The 20717-nt window shown below is 43.8% G+C and overlaps 1 protein-coding gene across 2 annotated transcripts in view; it reads right to left on the bottom strand.

Moving 5' to 3' along the window:
- The window catches only part of FBXO10 (F-box protein 10), a 67512-nt gene that overhangs the window by 20071 nt on the left and 26724 nt on the right, over nt 1-20717 (bottom strand). The window contains exons 3-4 of one of the 2 annotated variants that reach the window (XM_082843089.1): nt 5075-5665; nt 1187-2008 (exon numbers count right to left, since the gene is read on the bottom strand). In XM_082843089.1, the coding sequence (XP_082699215.1) occupies nt 1187-2008; nt 5075-5659 (1407 nt within the window). In that variant the 5' untranslated portion in view covers nt 5660-5665. Of the gene's footprint in view, nt 1-1186; nt 2009-5074; nt 5750-20717 lie in introns of those variants that run through there. The other variant, XM_082843090.1, reaches the window with a different exon arrangement.

The raw sequence follows: 20717 nt of genomic DNA, 5'->3' as shown, positions 1-20717 counted from the left end.
TTATTCTCTGTTCATAGCACAGTTTTATATTGTGTTTCCAGGGTAACACCACCTGAAATCCTCTTTGGAAATGGGTAAAATACAATTAAGATGCAATTGCTATTAATCATTCTAGAAGCCTTCAGAGACCTGCAAGACTCACATGTGACATCTGTACAATGCCCTTCAGTTTTCTAAGTGCTTTGCCAATATTACGGCACTGGATCCTCACAAACCCCCAGTCGAAGAAGTGGGGCAGTATTTCCATTTCACATGAGAGGAAGGTAACGTTCACAGTGAATTAGAGGAGAAGTGAGACTCAAACCTAGGAGCTATGTCATGCTTCCTTCTAAAAGGCCATGTCTTTCCTTTTAGAAGCCTCTCCCATCCTGAGCTGTTACTGTCCTGTGGTGCCTGAGGGGGTTGCAGGTACAAGGCGCTGATGGCATGCGGAGCAGGATGATCCATTCTTAGTATGAAGTCCATACATCTCAACGGGGCTTTCTAGGCCCTGGGCAACGTGGATTCTGCTTACCTCCCCTGCTCATTTTCCAACGGTCCCCACCACACTGCTGAACTTGGCCTCACATCCAGGCCCCAGCACAGGATGTCTGCTGCCTGAACCCTCACTGTGCACCTCCTTTTCACCACACGCAGCCCATTTTCCTTGGTTCTCCTCGCCTCATCCTACTCGACTTAGACATCTCCTCGTCTGGGAAGCCTTCTCAACTACCCACACAGTTTGGATCACAGGCAGCGATCACGTCTCCCAAAATTATCCTGCATCCAGGCTAAAGAGCCCTTGTTCCTTCTACTAGGAGTTGGGTGACATATTTGAGAAGCAGCATAACATAGAGAAAGGAGGTGGAAGACCTGGGTTCTAGTCCCCATTCTGTTTGGCCTCTAACCTGCTGTGTGATCCTGAGTGAGTCACCTTCCTCCCTAGGCCTATTTCCTCTTCTGTAAAATGGGAAGAATAGTTTCTGCCTCATCCAAATCAGATGACGGACATGAGGCAAGCGTGTGTTATAAGATTAAAAGATGACTTTTTAAAAAAATGCATACTAGCACCAACCAAGCCCTCCTGCGTACAGCCCCTGAAGCCCTCTCACCACTCCAAAATCATGCTCCTTGTGACCCAGCGAGGCCTCATGGGTCTGTACAGTAAGCCTTATGACGGCACCTTGTTATTATGTATACATCGCACCTTGCTATTATGTATACATCGCACCGCATAAGTCAGGTTCCGGAAGATGTTTCCTTCCATCTTGGCTCGGCCATAAGAGCAAACGAAGACGCCTCCCTTCCCGTCCCGGAACAGGCACTTGCGGATGAGGCAGCCCTGCACAGAGCTGGCCAGCGCCATGGCCTCCCTGTCCTTCTGCAGCTCCTGGTGTAGTGAGTTCAGCACCAGGCAGCTGGGCAGCTGGATGGATGCTCCCGGCAGTGGTGGGCCCAAAAAGGAGCCCCCCAGAACCGGCCGCGGTCCCTGCACTTGGTAGGACAGTCTGTACGTGAGCTGGTCCTCATCCTCATCCTCACCGCTGGGACTCAGGCCTCCATCGCTGCTGTCTGGGGTCCGGGCCACCCTTTCCCCATCGCTGCCCACCTCTGCCTCCTGTGAGCCAGCCTTGGGGGAGCCAGTTGCTGGGCTGGTAGGGCTCTGGCTACCCTCAATGACAATGCCACAGGTTCTTGGGCTCCAGGCCTGGTCCCTGCTTTCCAGGTCCAAGGACATTAAAGAGTCGGAGTCCTCTGTTGGGAGCACGCTGGGAGAGGACCTGATGAGCCCTAAGAGATGCGTGTAGGCCCAGTTGTTCTCTGAGGATGGGTGGCCCTCAACAGTCACAGAGTTGTTTTCACTGCCCACAAATTCACAGTTTTCCAGGACACACAGGGGCACATTGTGCAGAAAGACATGGGTGTTTTTGAAGGTGCAAAACTTCACTTGGCAGGTGCCTGGGCCATGGACCTGGATGTGTCCATTCTCAAAGTTGCAGTTGTCAAACTGGACGTGACCTGAAGTTGTCTGGGGAACGAAAGAGAGAAAGTGGGTGTAACAGGGATAAGATCTGTTTTGCTAGTCAGAGCTCTAACTGTTCTATAAGGGGATGGCACCTGGAAAGGCCATCTGTCCTGCTGGTCATGTTCCCTTCCCCACAGGGCAAGGGTCCTGCCAGCCCCAGGAGGAACCAGGAGCTGCTGTGCATCAGAAGGAGGATCATTTGGAGCTGCCTTCCCTTCCCTCCCTCCAATCCCAAAGGGCAGGAGACAAGAGTGGAAACGGATAATGGCAGAAAAGTTCACTTTCTGGAGCAGGGCCCTTCCCCAAACCCTCAAATCTCAAGTAAATTCCACCAGTGCTCATGAAGCGCTTAATGAGAACAGAGTTTGGCGTGGCGGGTGGGAAGTAACATGGAGAAGGGGGAAGATGCTGAATGCTCAGAGGGATGCTACGTGAAATGGAATCGACTCAATACTGGAGATGAACCAGGAGACGGTCGCTCAAGGGAAAAATGATGAGGGAGAGCTTTGGATTCTCACAAACACAGGAACTGGCTGGGATGTGAGCCCAACTTTACCAAGCCCTCTGATGGGTGAGGGTCCCACGTGGTGTCTCGGTTACACGAAGACTGTGTCCCACCAGGTGGTGTTCCTCCGGGTCTCTCCTTCCAAAGCACTATCCCTTCATTCGAATCCTCCCTTGGCCCTGCGAGCCTGCCTCCACCTGAGCCTGCAGCCCTGAGGTTCACCACATAGGCCAGTCTGGAGTGCGGAGTCAGGACAGAGCTGGGCAAAGCCAGAGGGCTGACAGAGGCCAGGGTGGGCCAGGAGGGGCTGAGCTCTGCTGGGGCTGGGCCAGCAGTGGGAGGCCCACACACAGGTGCTGGGAAAGTCTGCGTGGGAACTGGTGCTGGTGCAGAACTATGGCAGGAGACAGCAGGCCACATCCCTAAAGAGGGGGACAAGGTGTACTGCCGTGACCGGGTGAGTGCCCTGAGCAGTGGCTAAGAGTGTGGGCTCTGGGGGTCCAGCTGCAGGGCCCAGCTCCCAGCTCTGCCTCTTCCAGGTGTGTTATCTTGGATAAACACATCACTTCTCTAAGCCTCAGTTTCTCTGTCTGCAACATGGGGCTCACGAACTAACAAAGCACCAGGCACGGAGCCATGCACAAAGTTGGCACGTGAGAAAAGCCAGCTGTTGTCATCTGGGGTCAAGGGACGTGGAGAGCAGAGAGTTCTCTGGGGTGGGGGTACTACTCAGCCCTACGGAACAGCCCACCTGAGACCCTCAGCCTTCCAGGCCTGACGGAGAAGACGAGCCACTCTGCATTCCTGAAAAAGAGCTGCTTCTGGATTCCACACCAAGCTCCATGAGATGTACTTGAACCATAAAATGAGGTAGTAGTGTCTCATGATCCCACTTAGTAATCCCTGGACAATTTTACATTCTCTAGCAGTGACCTCCCTTGAGAGCTTGTCCCAGAACTTAACTCCCCTTAACCTCTCTAGTTCTTCCCTATGGCTAACCTAACTTTTTCTTGCTGCAGTTTAAGTCTATTTTCTCTTACTTGGTCCTCTCTGTAGAAAAACCCTGGCTCTCTAGAGATGCAGAGTCATTGCTAGAGTTCTCCTCAGAAGTCATAAAAAACGGCTGTGAAGTCACCCTGGCCTTTGCATTTTTCAGGCAAGGTCATCCTAGCCCCCTGTCCTGCTTTTAGTTAAAAGACAAGCATGGACTGAGCACGAATATATGCCAAGCACAAAGCCAGATGGTGGGCTGGGCTACAAAGTCTACGGCCAGGACCCACCCCTTGAGGATCTGCAGCTGCACTTGTGAGGGGCAAGTGGAGGCTGAAGAATAAATGACTATGAAATGTGGAAGGTATGGAAACGAACCATTCTTCCAGATCTGCAGATGAGCACAGAAGGACTCCATCGGTTCTTCTGAAATGTTCTAAGTAGCGAACAGCCTTTTAAGCTTCCAGGGAATGCAGAACAATGTAATTTCAAAAGGGGTTAGACTCAAAGGCCTGGATTTGAGTTCTAACCTCACTAATTATCCACTTGAGAAAGTTACTCAGCATCTCTGAGCCTCAGTGTCCCTCATCTGCAAAATGGGGACACACCTACTCTGTCTACCACAACTGTTTGTTGTGGGGATCAAATGAGGCCACAGATGGAAAGTCATCTATCGTATGATTACAGGCTTTGGACCCTACCTCTGTCCCTTACAAAGTCTGAGACCCTTGTTGAGGCTCCATCTGCTCATCAATAAAGCCAGCTGACACTACCGATCTTACTCATGGCTGTAAAGCACGTGGCTGGCAAAGAGTAAGTGCATCATAAGTGACTGGTGGCATAATGATCATTACGAACGTGAGAGACAATTTGGTTGTTATTGGTAGAACAGTGGCAATATAATTTTTGTTGACTAGGTACAAAATCCATGTATCACAATCAGTTTCTAGGCAATGCAGCTCCTGGCAGTCTACAGTTATTAGCTCTAGACTGTTCTGCCAGAAGCTACCAACATCCCAACACATGCTTGTCTTTGGGAACAACTGCTCTGTTCCTAGAAGGAATGTGTTCTCCTGATATTTCCTGACCCTCTCTCCAGTCAGCCTTGGCAAAAGCCTGACCTTCCTTGACCCTCCGCAGATTGGGGCTAATGTGCTGAAGGTCACTGGCCTGCAGAGCCCCCCCTCTTTGGCCATCTCTCTGGGAACGCTGTCTGTTCTCTGCTTCCTGTCACCATGTGGCATGTGGCATGCTCCCGGAACCTGGCTGCTCTACCTGTGGTCCCAGTTGGTCCAGGTTGGAAAGGAAGAAGTACAAAGCAATTTTGGCCTCCAGTGCAAGGCTCATTTTTTTAAGTACAGCCTTTTCAGGAATAAAGCAGAATATTGATCTCTACTGATCCCTGTGCCTCTTTCTCAACTGGTGCAGAACTCACAGGAGTGTGTTATAGGACTAATGACTGAACTCTCTCTCTTTTTTTAATTCCAACGAAAAAAGGGTTACAAACCCACTGAGAAGAGGGCAAGGCCCAGGGTCAGGCCGGGAGAGGCTATCCATCTGAGGTAGACACTCACCTTAAACATGAAGGGTGAGAACCAGGCTGGCATGAAGACGAGGTTGCACAGGCGTGTGGTTGAGCACTGCTGGTCAATGCTGGCTAGCAGGGCCACTTCGCCCAACTTCCCGTGGCCTACGATCTCCACGGGCACCTTCAGGATAATTTCACCTTGCTCTTCGTGCAGACCTGGGAACAGCAGGATTCGGTCAAATAGGCTGGACATGGCCAGGGCACTGCCTAGGCTGTGAAACTCATGGCCTGGCCCGACACTCAGGGTACGACGTGTCCTCCTCCGGCGAAATAGAGAAAAGCAGACAGAGGTCTCCAAGATCGCAGCATTCTTGGTCCACATCTTGGAGGCAAGGTAATGCTGCTTGAAGGCCTCCCTCCAAGACTCAGGTTCCACATCAGGCTGGTTGGGCCAGTTGGGGTGGCGGCACTCGGTGTAGCCCAGATACAGCTGCCGCCATCGAGTCCTATCAAGACTGAGGATCAGTTCATACCAGGCCCTGCACACTAGGCTGCAACGGCCCAAGTCGGGAAGGGGCAAGTAGGCTAAGATCATGCGCCACAGCTCCAGGGGGAGGCTGCCAGCCTCCATCGTCACCTGGGAGACAGACACAGAACAAAAGAGGTTTTGTCTACGCTGCTTACAGTCCCCCTTCTTAAAATATCCCCTGCCTTCTGACCCCAGGGGTGAACAGGCACCTAGGCCCAGCCAATCACAGGACTCCACCCACTGAGTCGGAATCCTTCCCTGGGATTTTTCTACCTGCAATCAGCAGGGAAAACTTTCTTTTCTCTTAAAGACACTATAAAGATATGACCTAGTTTCGACTAGGTTTAGTTTGGACTAATACAGAGGGAACCCACCTTTGGCTGTTACTGTCCTAGAGCTGTCTCTACTCATCACAGATCAAATCCTCATGGGAGGCAACCTCAGGAAAACTGCTGCTGAGGTTTCTGGTCCTGGCTCTGCCACTGGTTACTCATGTAACCCTAGTGTCCCAAGCATCTACTGGGCTAGCTGCCCAACCATCTGCTCCCATGATTTTTTTGGGGAAAATATCCCTCCCCCCACCAACAGTTTACACCACTTGCTTATAGAGGTAGGGCTTTCCGCAGCCCTGTGCGTGGAATAACACTACCCAGACCCCTGGCTGCAAACGACTGGACTCTGGATGGCTCCACTGGGCCACTGAGATCTTTAGGGGAATGCGAGTTGCAATTCTAGAATCAGATTGACTTCTTTCCTGAATGGAGGGGAGTGAGTGGCTTGTTTCCTAAGCTATAAACTCAGGAACAGTTGTTGGTGACCATTTTCTCTGGGGGCAGGGGAGGGTGGAAGCAGAATAAGCTGGTCTGCATTGAGAGGAGGATGAATGAGAGACACAGAAAAAAGCAGAGAAAAGGGTAGAAACAAGGGGCATCCCAGTGTTTCTCCAGCACTGCAGGTCACAGCTCCAGTCTACTCTCAACGCTCAGCTCCATCCTTGCCTTTTGAATCCCTTCAGCTACCTCTGTACTCTTCTAGCAAATTCTCCTTTTTGCCTAAGCTGGCTTCACTGCATTTCTGTTGTTTACACCTAGTTTAAGCTCTATCAGTGTCAGTTTCCCCACCTAAAAAACAAGGCGGCTGAATTAGATGACCTAGTGCAACTTCCAAGTCTGAACCCTGTAAGGTCTCTAGACAACTAGAAACTAAAACTGGAAACAGGGCCGACTCCATCACTGACTTTAATAATCAAGTTGTCCACCTCTCCAGGGCCTTAGTTTTCCCCTCAATTTTATAAAAATGATGATCAAACTTGTCAGCCATTAGCCCCAAGAAGGCTAAAAACACAGATGTGTGATTACATCTGATAGAAATTCTAAGCCTCCTCCAGACAGGTATGGCTTTAACTCTACAGATTAGTATCAGAGCCCAGATATGCAGGTTCTTCCATCATGATCACCCAGTGAGACTTTATGAAGTTCTCAGTAGCACTGGAGAAGAACTGGCTCTGGACTGGTAAGCATGATGTAGAGAGGAAAGAAAGGCTGGGCTCCTGATACTGCAACTGCCCCAGGCAAATGCAATTTTACTCATGGTGGTTTCTGTGACACCCGTGTCTCCTGTTCCTCATCCCTTCTTTAGCCACACCTTCCCAGCCTTTTAAGGAGAAGAATGTTTTTCTATCCCTTCTCTAACCATTCTCTAGCTAAGTGATCACATTCATTCCCTTGATTTCAACTACCAGTGTAAATTCAGGACCTCAGAATCTGAATTTCCAGCCCCTGCTGTCTCTTTCAAGCTCCATACATGAACACCCAATTGCTGGCCAGACGTTTCTACCTCAATGTTCCACAGACACTAAAAACTCAGCATCATATCCAAAATGGAACCTCACCTTCCAATTTAGGCCATGACAGAATTCCTAGAACTGGATTCTCCTGCCTGCCACAAACGAGGCAACAGAATCCATGCTCTCAGGCACTGAATAGCAAGCCACAAAGGACTGTGATCTTAGAGAGCAAGGAAACAGGAGGAAAGTGCATGACTGCTCCAGCTGTCATCTTGGGGCACCTTCTCATTGTGGGGTAGGGAGACGGAGCCCAGGCAGAGTGATAGTCTACTGAGCAGGCAGATTTGAGTTCTGGGCTGAAGTGGCTGAAATCTGCCAGGCAGGGTATCTAGAGGGTGTGAGCGACACAGCGTGGGGGTGGGTTTGGCGGGCAGTTTCTTGGCTGAAAGCTGGACCACACGCGTACAGGGTGGGACTTCCACAGACCTAGTAGAAACTGCCTTCTCTGGGGTAAGTGGTGATACTAGAGATCAGGCAGAGCTGGGAGATCATGGAATTCCACCCAGAATATGGAGCATTCATACTGAGACTCAGAAAGGATGTGCCATGGGAATAAATTCAAATCGGAAGAATAAAGTCAAGCTTCATAGGGTCAAAGGGTTCTTCCAGTAACTTATGCCTGCTAGAATGAAATTTAACAGTCCTAAAAAAAAAAAAAAAAAAAGGACAACATAATCTAGACTCCCTCAACATGTCAGCTACAAGATATTGTGATGTTGGCATAAGAAAACTAGAGAGTCCTAAGACCCAGTTCCACCCACCTGTGGGCAGGCACCAGTCCCTCCCACCAGGAAGCCAGCACAAGCCCTTGGACCCTCATCCACCAGGGGGCAGACACCAGAAGCAAGAGGAGCTACAATTCTGCAGCCTGAGGAATGGAGGCCACAAACACAGAAAGTTAGACAAAACAAGATGGCAGAGGAATATAACCCAGACGAAGGAACAAGATAAAACTCCAGAAGGACAACTAAGTGAAGTGGAGATAGGCAATCTGCCTGAAAAAGAATTCAGAGTAATGATAGTAGAGGTGATCCAAGATCTCGGAAAAAGAATGGAGGCACAGATTGGGAAGATACATGAAATGTTTAACAAAGAGTTAGAAGATTTAAAGAACAGAGATGAACAATATAAGAACTGAAATGAAAAATACAGTAGAGGGAATCAACAGCAGAATAAGTGAGGCAGAAGAACAAATAAGTGAGCTGGAAGACAGATGGTGGAAATCACTGCTGCAGAACAGAATAAAGAAAAAAGAATGAAAAGAAATGAGGACAGTCTGAGAGACCTCTGGGACAACATTAAATGCACCAACATTCACATTATAGGGATCCCTGAAGAAGAAGAGAGAGAGAAAGGGCCTGAGAAAATATTTGAAAACGTAATAGTTGAAAACTTCCTTAACATGGGAAAGGAAACACTCAAGTCCAGGATGCGCAGAGAATCCCATAGGGGATAAACCCAAGGAGGAACACGCCAAGATACATACTGTTCCAATTGACAAAAATTAAAAACAAAGAGAAAATATTAAAAGCAACAAGAGAAAAAGCAACAAATAACATACAAGGGAATCCCCATAAGGTTATCAGCTGATTTTTCAGCAAAAACTCTGCAGGCCAGAAGGGAGTGGCATGATATATTGAAAGTGATGAAAGGGGAAAACCTACAACCAAGAATACTCTACCCAGCAAGGCTCCCATTCAGATTCTAGGGAGAAATCAAAAGCTTTATAGACAAACAAAAGCTAAGGGAATTCAGCACCACCAGACCAGCTTTACAACAAATGCTAAAGGAACTTCTCTAGATGGAAAAGAAAAGGCCACAACTAGAAACAAGAAAATTACAAATGGAAAAGCTCACCAGTAAAGGGAAACATACAGTTAAGGTAGGAAATCATTCACACACAAATATGATACTTAAGCCAGTAATTGTGAGAGGAGGAGAATACAAATGCAGGATATTTGAAACACATCTGAAATTAAGAGATCAGCAACCTAAAACAATCATGCATATATATAGACTGCTATACCAAAACCATGGTAACCACAAACCAAAAATCTACAATAGATACACACACAAAAGAAAGCAATCCAAACACAACACTAAAGACAGTCATCAAATCACAAGAGAAGAGAACAAAAGAGGAAGGGAAGAAAAAAGACCCACAAAAACAAATCCCAAACAATTATCAAAATGGCAATAAGAACATACATATTGATGATTACCTTAAATGTAAATGGATTAAATGCTCTAACCAAAAGACACAGACTGGCTGAATGGATACAAAAACAAGACCCATATATATGCTGTCTACAAGAGGCTCACTTCAGATATAGGGACACAAACAGACAAAGTGAGGGGATGGAAAATGGTATTCCATGCAAATGGAAATCAAAAGAAAGCTGGAGTAGCAATACTCATGTCAGACAAAATAGACTTTAAAATAAAGGCTGTTACAACAGACAAAGAAGGAGGTTACATAATGATCAAGGGATCAATCCAAGAAGATATAACTGTAAATATATATGCACCCAACATAGGGGGGGCCTCAACATATATGGCAAATGCTAACAGCCATAAAAGGAGAAATTGACAGTAACACAATAATAGTAGGGGACTTTAACACCCCACTTACATCAATGGACAGATCATCCAGAAAGAAAATCAATAAGGAAAGACAGGCCTTAAATGACACATTAGATCACATGGACTTAATTGATATTTACAGAACATTCCATCCGAAAGCAGCAGGATACACATTCTACTTAAGTGCACACAGAACATTCTCCAGGATAGATCACATGCTGGGCCATAAAGCAAGCCTTAGTAAATTTAAGAAAATTGAAATCATATCAAACATCTTTTCTGATCACAATGCTATGAGATTAGAAATCAACTACAAGGAAAAAACAGTAAAAAAAAAAAAGCAAACACGTGGAGGCTAAACAATATGTTACTAAACAACCAATGGATCACTGATGAAACCAAAGAGGAAATAAAAATACACCTAGAGACATATGAAAACGAAAACACAACAATCCAAAACCTATGGGACGCAGCAAAAGCTGTTCAATTAGGGAAGGTAAAAGCAATACAATCTTCCTCAGGAAACAAGAAAAATCTCAAACAACCTAACCTTACACCTAAAGTAACTAGAGAAAGAATAACAAACAAAACCCAAAATTAGTAGAAGGAAAGAAACCATAAAGATCAGAACAGAAATAAATGAAACAGAGGTGAAGAAAACAATAGAAAAGATCAATCTGGTTCTTTGAAAAGATAAGAAAAATTAATAAACCTTTAGCTAGACCCATCAAGAAAAAAAGGTAGAGAGCTCAAATCAATAACATTAGAATGAAAAAGGAGAAGTTACAACCGACACCACAGAAATACAAAGGATCATAAGAGACTACTACAAGCAACTATATGTCAATAAAATGGACAACCTGGAAGAAATGGACAAATTCTTAGAAAGGTACAATCTTCCAAGAATGAACCAGAAAGAAATAGAAAATATGAACAGACCAATCACAAGTACTGATATTGAAACTGTGATTTAAAAACTTCCAACAAACAAAAGTCCAGGACCAGATGGCTTCACAGGTGAATTCTATTAAACATTTAGAGAAGAGTTAACAGCTATCCTTCTGGAACTATTCCAAAAAACTGCAGAGGAAGGAACACTCCCAAACTCATTCTATGAGGCCACCATCACTCAGGTACCAAAACCAGACAAAGATAGCATAAAAAAAGAAAATTACAGGCCAACATCACTGATGAACATAGATGCAAAAATCTTTAACAAAATACTAGCAAACCAAATTCAACAATACATTAAAAGGACCATACACCATGATCAAGTGGGATTTATCCCAGGGGTGCAAGGATTTTTCAATATCTGCAAATCAATCAGTGTGATACACCACATTAACAAATTGAAGAATAAAAACCATATGATCATCTCAATAGATGCAGAAAAAGCTTTCGATAAAATTCAACACTGATTTATGATAAAATCTCTCCAGAAAGTGGGTACAGAGGGAACCTACCTCAACATGACAAAGGCCATCTATGACAAACCCACAGCTAACATGGTACTCAACAGTGAAAAGCTGAAAGCATTTCCTCTAAGATCAGGAACAAGGTAAGGATGTACACTCTTGCCAATTTCATTCAAGATAGTTCTGGAAATCCTAGCCATGGCAATCAGAGAAGAAAAAGAAATAAAAGGAATCCAAATTGGAAAAGAAGAAGTAAAATGGTCACTGTTTGCAGATGACACGATACTATACATAGAAAGTCCTAAATATGTTACCAGAAAACTACTAGAGCTCATCAATAAATTCAGTAAAGCTGCAGGATACAAAACTAATACACAGAAATCTCTTGCATTTCTATACACTGACAACAAAAGATCAGAAAGAGAAATTAAGGAAACAATCCTATTTACCACTGCATCAAAAAGAATAAAATACCTAGGAATAAACCTACCTAAGGAGGCAAAAGACCTGTACTCTGAATACTGTAAGATGCTGATGAAAGAATTCGAAGATGACACAAACAGTTGGAAAGATATACCATGTTCTTGGATTGGAAGAATCAATATTGTCAAAACAACTCTACTACCCAAGGCAATCTACAGATTCAATGCAATCTCTATCAAATTACCAATGGCATTTTTCACAGAACTAGAACAAAAAATTTTTTAATTTGTATGGAAACACAAAAGACCCCGAATAGCCAAAGCAATCCTAAGAAAGAAAAATGGAGCTGGAGGAATCAGGTTCCCTGACTTCAGACTATACTACAAAGCTACAGTAATCAAGACAATATAGTACTGGCACAAAAACAGAAATATAGATCAATGGAATAGTATAAAAAGCCCAGAAATAAACTCATGCACCTATGGTCAATTAATCTACGACAATGGAGAAAAGACAGTCTCTTCAATAAATGGTGCTGGGAAAACTGGACAGCTACATGTAAAAGAATGAAATTAGAACATTCTCTAACACCATACAGAAAAACAAACTCAAAATGGATTAAAGACCTAAATGTAAGACGAGATACTATGAAACTCTTAGAGGAAAACATAGGCAGAACACTCTTTGATGTAAATTGCAGCAATATCTTTTTGGACCCACCTTCTAGAGTAATGAATATAAAAACAAAAATAAACAAATGGGACCTAATTAAACTTTAAAGCTTTGCACAGCAAAGGAAACCATAAACAAAATGAAAAGACAATCCACAGAATGGGAGAAAATATTTGCAAATGATGCAACCAACAAGGGATTAATCTCCAAAATACACAAACAGCTCAGGCAGCTCAATATCAAAAACAAACAAATCAAAAAATGGGCAGAAGATCTTAATGGACATTTCTCCAAAGAGGAAATACAGATGGCCAAAAAGCACATGAAAAGATGTTCAACATTGCTAATTATTAGAGAAATACAAATCAAAACTACAATGAGGTAGCACCTCACACTGGTCAGAATGGCCATCACTGACCATCACTGAAAAGTCTACAAACAATAAATGTTGGAAAGAGTGTGGAGAAAAGCAAACCCTCTTACACTGTTGGTGGGAATGTAAATTGGTACAACCGCTATGAAGAAGAGTATGGGGGGGTCCTTAAAAAACTAAAAATAGAACTACCATATAATCCAGCAAGCCCACTCCTGGGCATATATCTAGAGAAAACCATAATTCAAAAAGATACATGCACCCCAATGTTCACTGCAGCACTACTTGCAACAGCCAAGACATGGAAGCAACCTAAATGTCCATCGACAGAGGAACAGATAAAGAAGATGTGGTACATATATACAATGGAATATTACTTGGCCAGAAAAAAGAATGAAATAATGCCATTTGCAGCAACATGGATGGACCTAGAGATTATCATACTAAATGAAGTAAGTCAGACAGAGAAAGACAAATATCATATATCACTTATATGTGGAATCTAAAAAAATGATACAAATGAACTTATTTACAAAACAGAAAGACTCACAGACTTCAGAAACAAACTTATGGTTACCAAAGGGGAAAGGTGGCGGTGGGGAGGGATAAATGCATATATACAGTCTGTATATACACATTACTATATACAAAATAGATAATCAGCAAGGACCTGCTGAATAGCACTGGGAACTCGACTCAATATCCTGTAATAACCTATATGGGCAAAGAATCTGCCAAAGAATGGACATATGCATATGTATAACTGAATCACTTTGCTGTACACCTGAAACTAATACAACATTGTAAATCAACTATACTCCAATACAAAATAAAAATGAAACTAAAAAAAAAGAGAAAACTAGAGAGTCCAGAAATAGATTTGTACGTATACTGGTCAACTGATTTCTGACAAAACATCAATGCAATTCAGTGGATGGAGAAAAGTCTTTTCATCAAATGGTGCTGGAAAAATGATATCCGTATGGAAAAAAAAAGAACTTTTGCCTCATACCTTACACCATACATGAAAAAAACTCACTCAAGATTGATTATAGACATACACATAATAACTAAATCTATAATGCTCCTAGAAGAAAATATAGGAAAATACATTTGCAACCTTGGGGTAGGCAAAGATTTCTGAGAACACAAAAGGCATTAATCGTTAAAAAAAAACCTAGTAAACTGGTCTATCAAAATTAAGATTTTCTGTTTATCAAAAGACATCATTAGGAAAAGAGAATGATAGAACGGGGAAAAATATTTGCAATACAACATACACAGGACAAAGGGCTTGAATCCAGGATATATTAAGAAATCCTACAACTCAGTAATAACAAAACCCAATAAAAAATAGGCAAAGATTTGAACAGAAACTTCAAAAAGAAAAATGAACAGCTGATAAACTCATGAAGAGATACTCAACATCATTAGTATTCATTATTACTCAATTTGTATTAAAACCATGATGAGATAAATGTGTGTCTCACACACACTAAAATGGCTAAAATTAAGAACACTGAAAGCATCAAAGATGTGAAGTAACCAGAATTCTCATACATTGTTGGTAGGAGTATTAAATACTAGAAGCACTTCAGGAAACTGGCGATTTCTTCTGCAGTTAAAACATATACCTATCCCGGGACTTCCCTCGTGGTCCAGTGGTTAAGAATGCTTCTTGCAATGCAGGGGACACAGGTTCGATCCCTGGTCGGGGAACTAAGATCCCACATGCCGTGGGGCAACTAAGCCCGCGCACCACAACTACAGGGCCCATGCGCTCTGGAGCCTGCAAGCCACAACTAGAGAGAAGCCCATGCACCACAATGGAAGATCCTGTGTGCCGCAACTAAGACCCAACACAACCAATAAATAAATAAATATTAAAAAACAAACAAATCAAAAAAACCACATACCTATCCTGTGACCTAGAAATTCCACTCCTAGATATTTACCCAAGATAAGTGAAAATGTACATCTACAAAAGGACTGATTTTAGAATGTTTACAGCCGCTTTATTCCTAATAGTAAAACAGACAGAAAACTAGAAACAACCCAAATGTCCATCAACAGAAGAGTGGATAAACAAATAATGGTGTATTCGTACAATGGAATACTATTCAGCAATAAAAAGGGATGAACTGCTGATAACACACAACATGGATGAATTGCAAAAAGAATGTGCTAGGCAAAAGAAATTAGTCACAAAAGACTACATATTGTATGATTCCATTTAGGTGAAGTTCAAAAACAGATAAAATCATCTATGGTGACAAAAATCAGAACAGTGCCTGCCAATGGGGTAGGGATTGACTTGCGGGGGTCAAGAGGAAACTTTGGGAGTAAAGGAAAAGCTTTACAGCTTCACTGGTATGTAAGTTATATAGGTACATACATGTAAAAAAACCTCACTGGACTGTATGCTTCCGTTCTGTGCATTTTATTGTGTGTAAACTTTGTCTCGAATTTAGGGAAACCTCCTTAATTTCTCTTCTGTCTCCTTCCCTCCCTCTCTCTCCCGGATAGCCTCTCAAGCCTTATGTTTCTGCCTCCTTAAGTACTCTCAAATTAGTCTTTGCTCTCTACCCTCTCTGTCACTGTGTTATTTCTGGCTTCACCATCTTTAGTCTGGATTACTACAGTAGAGTCTTAACCGGTCTCCCTGGAACCACTCCTGCCTCCATCCAATCCATCTGACATTCAGCTGCCAGAGGAATCTTTCTAAAATATGAATCTGGTCTGGTCGCTTAGTGTGAAATTCCTCAGTGGCCCCCCATGGCTTCTAGGATAAAGTCTAGTACAGAAGACAGGTCATGAGCTTGCTTATTTCTCTGGCCTCATCCCTGACATTCTTCCCACCCTACCCTCACAATCCCAGTAATATCTCTACAGACGGCCTTTCCTCATCCTCTCTCCTTAGATATGAAGTGCCTCGCTGGCTTCCAATGGCAACCTGAGAACAGCTCTATCACACAGCCTGTTTAAAATGTAAAACAGGACAGAGGACACAAAGCAAATGTGTAGGTTAGCGAATTGATTTATAAGGCAAACATCCTGTTAATCACCTCCTAGGTCAAAAAACAATTTTGCCAGCCAGAAGCCTCTCCATGTGCCCATCCCAATCCTGCCCCCCAGAGTAAACATTTTCCTCCTGACTCTGTAGTAATCCCTTCCTTAGGTTTCTTTGTGGTTTTATCACCTAAGCATGCATCCTTAGATAGTATAGTTTTAGTTTTGTCCTTAAGTTTTTAGCTTGATAAGTGTTTGAGTCTCATTCCACCTACAGGTTCCCCTTCCATCCTTTTCTTTTCTTTACTACATATCTGTTGAAGAACTTGAACAATTTGACCGAAGTTTCTCAGTCTGGACTTTGCCGACCGTGTATGTTCTCATGGGAGAGTTCACTTTTTCGCCCTGTCAGCTGATTTCCTGCATATTGGCAGCTGGATCAGGGGCTAGACGAGACTCGGGTTCCATCCCTTTAGCAAGTCTACAAGTGGTGGTGTATCTTTTTATCAGGAGATGTCCACAAGTCTGGCTGTCACTTTTTTGATGTCAGTGCCCACTGACGCCCAATGCCTAGACCCATTCATTTCCCTGAAGGTAAAAAAACGGTGAAACTCCAACTGGATCATCTGGTTTTGATTTATTTGCTGAAATAACTTTCAGCAAATAGGAGAGTCTTCTCTTCATCCATCATTTGGTTACCCAGAGGTACAGTCCACTTAGGAAAGGCCAACTTGACTCTTTCATTTCCCAGGTTTCAAGATGATGAATTTGTCCCGTTATACTTTGAAGGTAACCAATTTGGGTTTGTGTGTGCATGTGTTTAAACTATTATTATAAACACATGGATTTAAACATATTGTATGGCTTTCAAGTCTTTGAATTTGCTATTCTTCCTGAAGCTCAAATTGAGCCAGCGTTGGCCTCGATTTAGTTCCTCAGTGCTTCTGGCACAACCTCAGTAATCTTTGATCGTTTCCTTGCTATGTGGTACTTCAAGATGTTCCTAGCTCACTTTTTACATTTCTTGCCCAGACATAGTATCAGAGAATTCTCTAAGAAAGAATTTGTGTTTATTTTAAATTGAAATTTTTACTGAGATAATTGTAGGTCTGTATGAAATTGTAAGAAATAATAGAGATCTCTTGTATTCTTTGCCCAGTTACCCGCAGTGGTAACATTTTGCACAACTACAGCATAATAACACAACCAGCATAGTGACATTGATACAATCCACCACCTTATTCAGATTTCCTGTTTTACTTATACTCGTTTTTGTGTGTCTATATTACATTCTGTACAATTTTTATCACCTGTGTAGGTTCCTGTATCCACTATCCATAGTCAAGACACTAACAGTTCCAACACCACAAGGACCCCTCATACTACCCTTTTATAATCACACGTACCACCCTCCTGACTCCTCTTCCCATCCCTAATCCCTGACAACCATTAATCTGTCCTTCATTCTAAAATTGTGTCACTTAAAAATGTCATGTAAATGGAATTTTCCAGTGTGTAAGGATGGGACTGGCTTTTTTCTCTCAGCATTATTCCTTGGAGTTGCAGTCAAGTCTCTGTATCACTAGTTTGTTCCTTTAGAATGCTGAGTAGCATTCCACCGTGTTGATGCACCAGTGTACATTTGCAGAATTTTGACAAATGCATTCACACATCTAATCCAAACCCCACCAATACAGAATATTACCGTCACCCCAGAAAGTTCACTCATGATTTTTCTTAGTCAATCCCTAACCCCAATCTCAAGAGGCAACCACTGTTGTGATTTTTCTACCATAGATTAGTTTTGTCTGTTCTAGAATTTCATATAAATGGAATCATGCAGTAAGTATTCTTTTGGGTAAGGCTTCTTTCACTCAGAAGAACATTTTGGAGACTCATCCATTTTGCTGCATGTATCAGTAGCTCATCCCTTTTTATTGTTGAGTAGTAGTTCATTATATATTAATATATCACAGTTTTTTAAAAAATCGATCCTCCTATTGGTAGAAAGCAAAACTGTTTCCAGTTTGGTGCTATTATGAATAATGCTGCTGTGAATATTCTTATACAAGTGCTTTGTGGACATATGTTTTAATTTTTTTTGAGTAAATGCTTAGAAGGGGGCTTCCGGGAAGATGGCGGAAGCGTAAGACGCGGAGATCACCTTCCTCCCCTCAGATACACCAGAAATACATCTACACGTGGAACAACTCCTACAGAACACCTACTGAACACTGGCAGAAGACCTCAGACCTCCCAAAAGGCAAGAAACCCCCCCCACGTACCTGGGTAGGGCAAAAGAAAAAATAATAAACAGAGACAAAAGAATAGGGATGGGACCTGCACCAGTGGGAGGGAGCTGTGAAGGAGGAAAGGTTTCCACACACTAGGAAGCCCCTTCGTGGGCAGAGACTGCGGGTGGCGGAGGGGGAAGCTTCGGAGCCGCGGAGGAGAGCGTAGCCACAGGGGTGCGGAGGGCAAAGTGGGGAGATTCCCGCACAGAGGATCAGGGCCGACCCGCACTCACCAGCCCGAGAGGCTTGTCTGCTCACCCACCGGGGTGGGCAGGGCTGCAAGCTGAGGCTTGGGCTTCGGTCGGAGCACTGGAAGAAGACTGGGGTTGGTGGAGTGAACACAGCCTGCAGGGGGTTAGTGCACCACGGCTAGCCGGGAGGGTGTCCGGGGGAAAGTCTGGACCTGCCGAAGAGGCAAGAGACTTTTTCTTACCTCTTTGTTTCCTGGTGTGCAAGGAGAGGGGATTAAGAACGCTGCTTAAAGGAGCTCCAGAGACAGGCGCGAGCTGCGGCTAAAAGCGCGGACCCCAGAGACGGGCATGAGACGCTAAGGCTGCTGCTGCCGCCACCAAGAACCCTGTATGCGAGCACAGGTCACTATCCACACCCCGCTTCCGCGGAGCCTGTGCAGCCCGCCACTGCCAGGGTCCCGAGATCCAGGGTCAACTCCTCCAGGAGAATGCACAGCGCGCCTCAGGCAGGTGCAACGTCATGCTGGCCTCTGCCGCCGCAGGCTCGCCCCACACTCCGTGCCCCTCCCTCCCCTCGGCCTGAGTGAGCCAGAGCCCCCGAATCAGCGGCTCCTTTAACCCCGTTCGTCTGAGCGAAGAACAGACGCCCCTGGTAACCTACACTCAGAGGCAGGGCCAAATCCAAAGCTGAGCCCCTGGGAGCTGTGCGAACAAGGAAGAGAAAGGGAAATCTCTCCCAGCAGCCTCAGAAGCAGCGGATTAAAGCTCCACAATCAACTTGATGTACCCTTCATCTGTGGACTACACAAATAGACAACCAATCATCCCAAATTAAGGAGGTGGACTTTGAGAGCAAGATTTATGATTTTTTCCCCTTTTCCTCTTTTTGTGAGTGTGTATGTGTATGCTTCTGTGTGAGATTTTGTCTGTATAGCTTTGCTTCCACCATTTGTCCTATGGTCCTATCCGTCCTTTTTTGTTTGTTTGTATTTTCTACTTTTTAAAACATTTTTTCTTAATAATTATTTTTTATTTTAATAACTTTATTTTATTTTACCTTACTTTATTTTATTTTCTATTGTCCCCTTCCTTCCTTCCTTCTTTCCCTCCCTCCCTCCCTCCCTTCCTTTCTTTCTTCTTTCTTCTTTCTCTCCCTTTTATTCTGAGCCGTGTGGATGAAAGGCTCTTGATGCTGCAGCCAGGAGTCAGTGCTGTGCCTCTGAGGTGGGACAGCCAACTTCAGGACACTGGTCCACAAGAGACCTCCCAGTTCCACATAATATCAAACGGTGAAAATCTCCCAGAGATCTCCACCTCAACACCAGCACCCAGCTTCACTCAACGACCAGCAAGCTACAGTGCTGGACACCCTATGCCAAACAACTAGCAAGACAGACACACAACCCCACCCATTAGCAGAGAGGCTGCCAAAAATCATAAGTCCACAGACACCGCAAAACACACCACCAGATGTGGACCTGCCCATCAGAAAGACAAGATCCAGCCTCAACCACCAGAACACAGGCACTAGTCCCCTCCACCAGGAAGCCTACACAACCCACTGAACCAACCTTAGCCACTCGGGACAGACACCAAAAATAATGGGAACTACGAACCTGCAGCCTGCAAAAAGGAGACCCCAAACACAGTAAGATAAGCAAAACGGGAAGACAGAAAAACAAACCGCAGATGAAAGAGCAAGATAAAAGCCCACCAGAACAAATGAAGAGGAAATAGGCAGTCTACCTGAAAAAGAATTCAGAATAATGATAGTAAAAATGATCCAAAATCTTGGAAATAGAATAGACAAAATGCAAGAAACATTTAACAAGGACCTAGAAGAACTAAAGATGAAACAAACAATGATGAACAACACAATAAATAAAATTAAAAACACTCTAGATGGGATCAATAGCAGATTAACTGAGGCAGAAGAACGGATATGTGACCTGGAAGATAAAATAGTGGAAATAACTACCGCAGAGCAGAATAAAGAAAGAAGAATGAAAAGAGCTGAGGACAGTCTCAGAGACCTCTGGGACAACATCAAACACAACATTCAAATTATAGGGGATTCAGAAGAAGAAGAGAAAAAGAAAGGGACTGAGAAAATATTTGAAGAGATTATAGTTGAAAACTTCCCTAATATGGGAAAGGAAATAGTTAATCAAGTCCAGGAAGCACAGAGAGTCCCATAAAGGATAAATCCAAGGAGAAATACGCCAAGACACATATTAATCAAACTGTCAAATATTAAATACAAAGAAAACACATTAAAAGCAGCAAGGGAAAAACAACAAATAATACACAAGGGAATCCCCATAAGGTTAACAGCTGATCTTTCAGCAGAAACT

This window comes from Leucopleurus acutus (genome assembly GCF_964270905.1).
Source record: "Leucopleurus acutus genome assembly, chromosome: 7".
Lineage (NCBI taxonomy): Eukaryota > Metazoa > Chordata > Mammalia > Artiodactyla > Delphinidae > Leucopleurus > Leucopleurus acutus.
This window is presented reverse-complemented; position numbering and strand designations above follow the sequence as displayed.